Source organism: Rhagoletis pomonella, unplaced genomic scaffold, assembly GCF_013731165.1.
Source record: "Rhagoletis pomonella isolate Grant_MI unplaced genomic scaffold, Rhpom_1.0 Rhpom_scaffold_03672, whole genome shotgun sequence".
Taxonomy (NCBI): domain Eukaryota; kingdom Metazoa; phylum Arthropoda; class Insecta; order Diptera; family Tephritidae; genus Rhagoletis; species Rhagoletis pomonella.
The window spans coordinates 18,850-20,339 of NW_023462224.1; the positions used below are offsets into that span (position 1 = coordinate 18,850).

Sequence of the window (1,490 nt, forward strand, 5' to 3'; positions counted from 1 at the left end):
TAATGTATTTGTTTTATAATTTTTCACTAACCTTTCTCGGACAAAATATTAAAAGAAAAAATATACATATATGTACAAAGAAGGAGGCATCGCTTTAATAAAAATGTTGTAAGAATATTTCCAAACATTAAGAGTAAGTAAAAGTAAAGTAGAGTTCGTGTACGTTGATCGGGTGGGTATGTTGTTCATAATTTGTTAACATAATGGTGTATTTACATGGTATGAATCTGGTCATAAGCCGTATGAATTTTCTCATGATTCAATCATTATTGAATCAGGGGTACCATGGGAATTTCTTTAATCAAATATGCAATAAAAACAATATTGTTTTCGTATTGAAATTAATAAAAATTATCAAAATTTTAAATCAAATAAGCGCACCCTCTCCTCAACTATTACATAATGGCAAAGAATGGCAAACAAAGCAAAACGGGTGGAAAAAAAGACAAAAATGGTAAAAAAGATCGCAAAGAAAGCATTGTTTCTGATACTCCAGCAGAGAAGGGAAAGAAAGGAAAGAAGAGTAAAGGCAAGGGCAAGGGCAAGGGCAGCGTCATAACGAATACGGCGCCGGTTGAGACTTTGCAGGAGGAAACGCAGCCGGAGGCACCACCACCACCACCGCCTGCGGAACCCAAATGCAATGATAAGCAAACTGCCGATCTGCCATGCCGCTACACGGAGGATGCCTGCTGTAGGGGGGCCATCGCTTGCCGACCAAATCATTACCCCGGTATTTTGGAGGAACCCGAACGCATGGCCATCGTCGGCTCGGAAAGCGGCAGCTACGAAAGTCTATGCAAATTGGTGTGCGCAGGCATGCGCTGTGCCGATCGTGTCTTCATCATGACACCCTGGGGCAATTACGTGATTTTCCGCGTACACGATGATGAGCATAAAATCTATTTCATTTATGATGGCTGCACCTGCAATGTGAATCGCTTTCGATATTTGGATTTGCGCGAAGGTACCGCTGGACTGCTGTATTTTGATTGCGTACATGCGCTGATAACGTATATGTTGGAATCGAAGCAACAACGCATATCGTTGAAACGCATAAAACGTAGTGTCATCGATGACATCTGCAAGGAGTTCTGTGAATTCGGACATTGAGGCGGCAAAGTTTGCATTGCAACGAAATAGGGCACAATGGCAAAATAAGGGACAAGCAAGCCAAAAGAGGGTACTTAGCAAATTTTTTGAGATTTATTTGGCAGAGAAAAAAAATAATAAAATTTGGATAGTTTTTAAAACTAGACGTTGATGAACAGAAGCGTCTGTTTAATTATAAAAATCAAAGATGCACTGAACACAATACCAATCCAAATTAAAATACTTTGAATTAAAAACGTAAAAAAGTTTTAAAAGCAGGAAAATTGTTTTCAAATTTAATACCACCGAGATACAGTGGTGCAAAAAAGGTTTGGACAAAAAAAAGTTTAAAAAAAATTGGAAGCATTCAAACGTAAATTTTTTTTTTAAATTTTTCA

The 1,490-nt window shown here is 38.1% G+C and overlaps 1 protein-coding gene across 1 annotated transcript; it reads left to right on the forward strand.

Annotated features, from left to right (window-relative positions):
• The first annotated feature begins 203 nt into the window (after positions 1-203).
• Positions 204-1,113, forward strand: LOC118754305. The gene is made up of 2 exons (XM_036489183.1): positions 204-219; positions 500-1,113. The coding sequence occupies exons 1-2, from the start codon at positions 204-206 to the stop codon at positions 1,111-1,113; spliced, it is 630 nt and encodes a 209-aa protein (XP_036345076.1).
• The last annotated feature ends 377 nt before the right edge of the window (positions 1,114-1,490 follow it).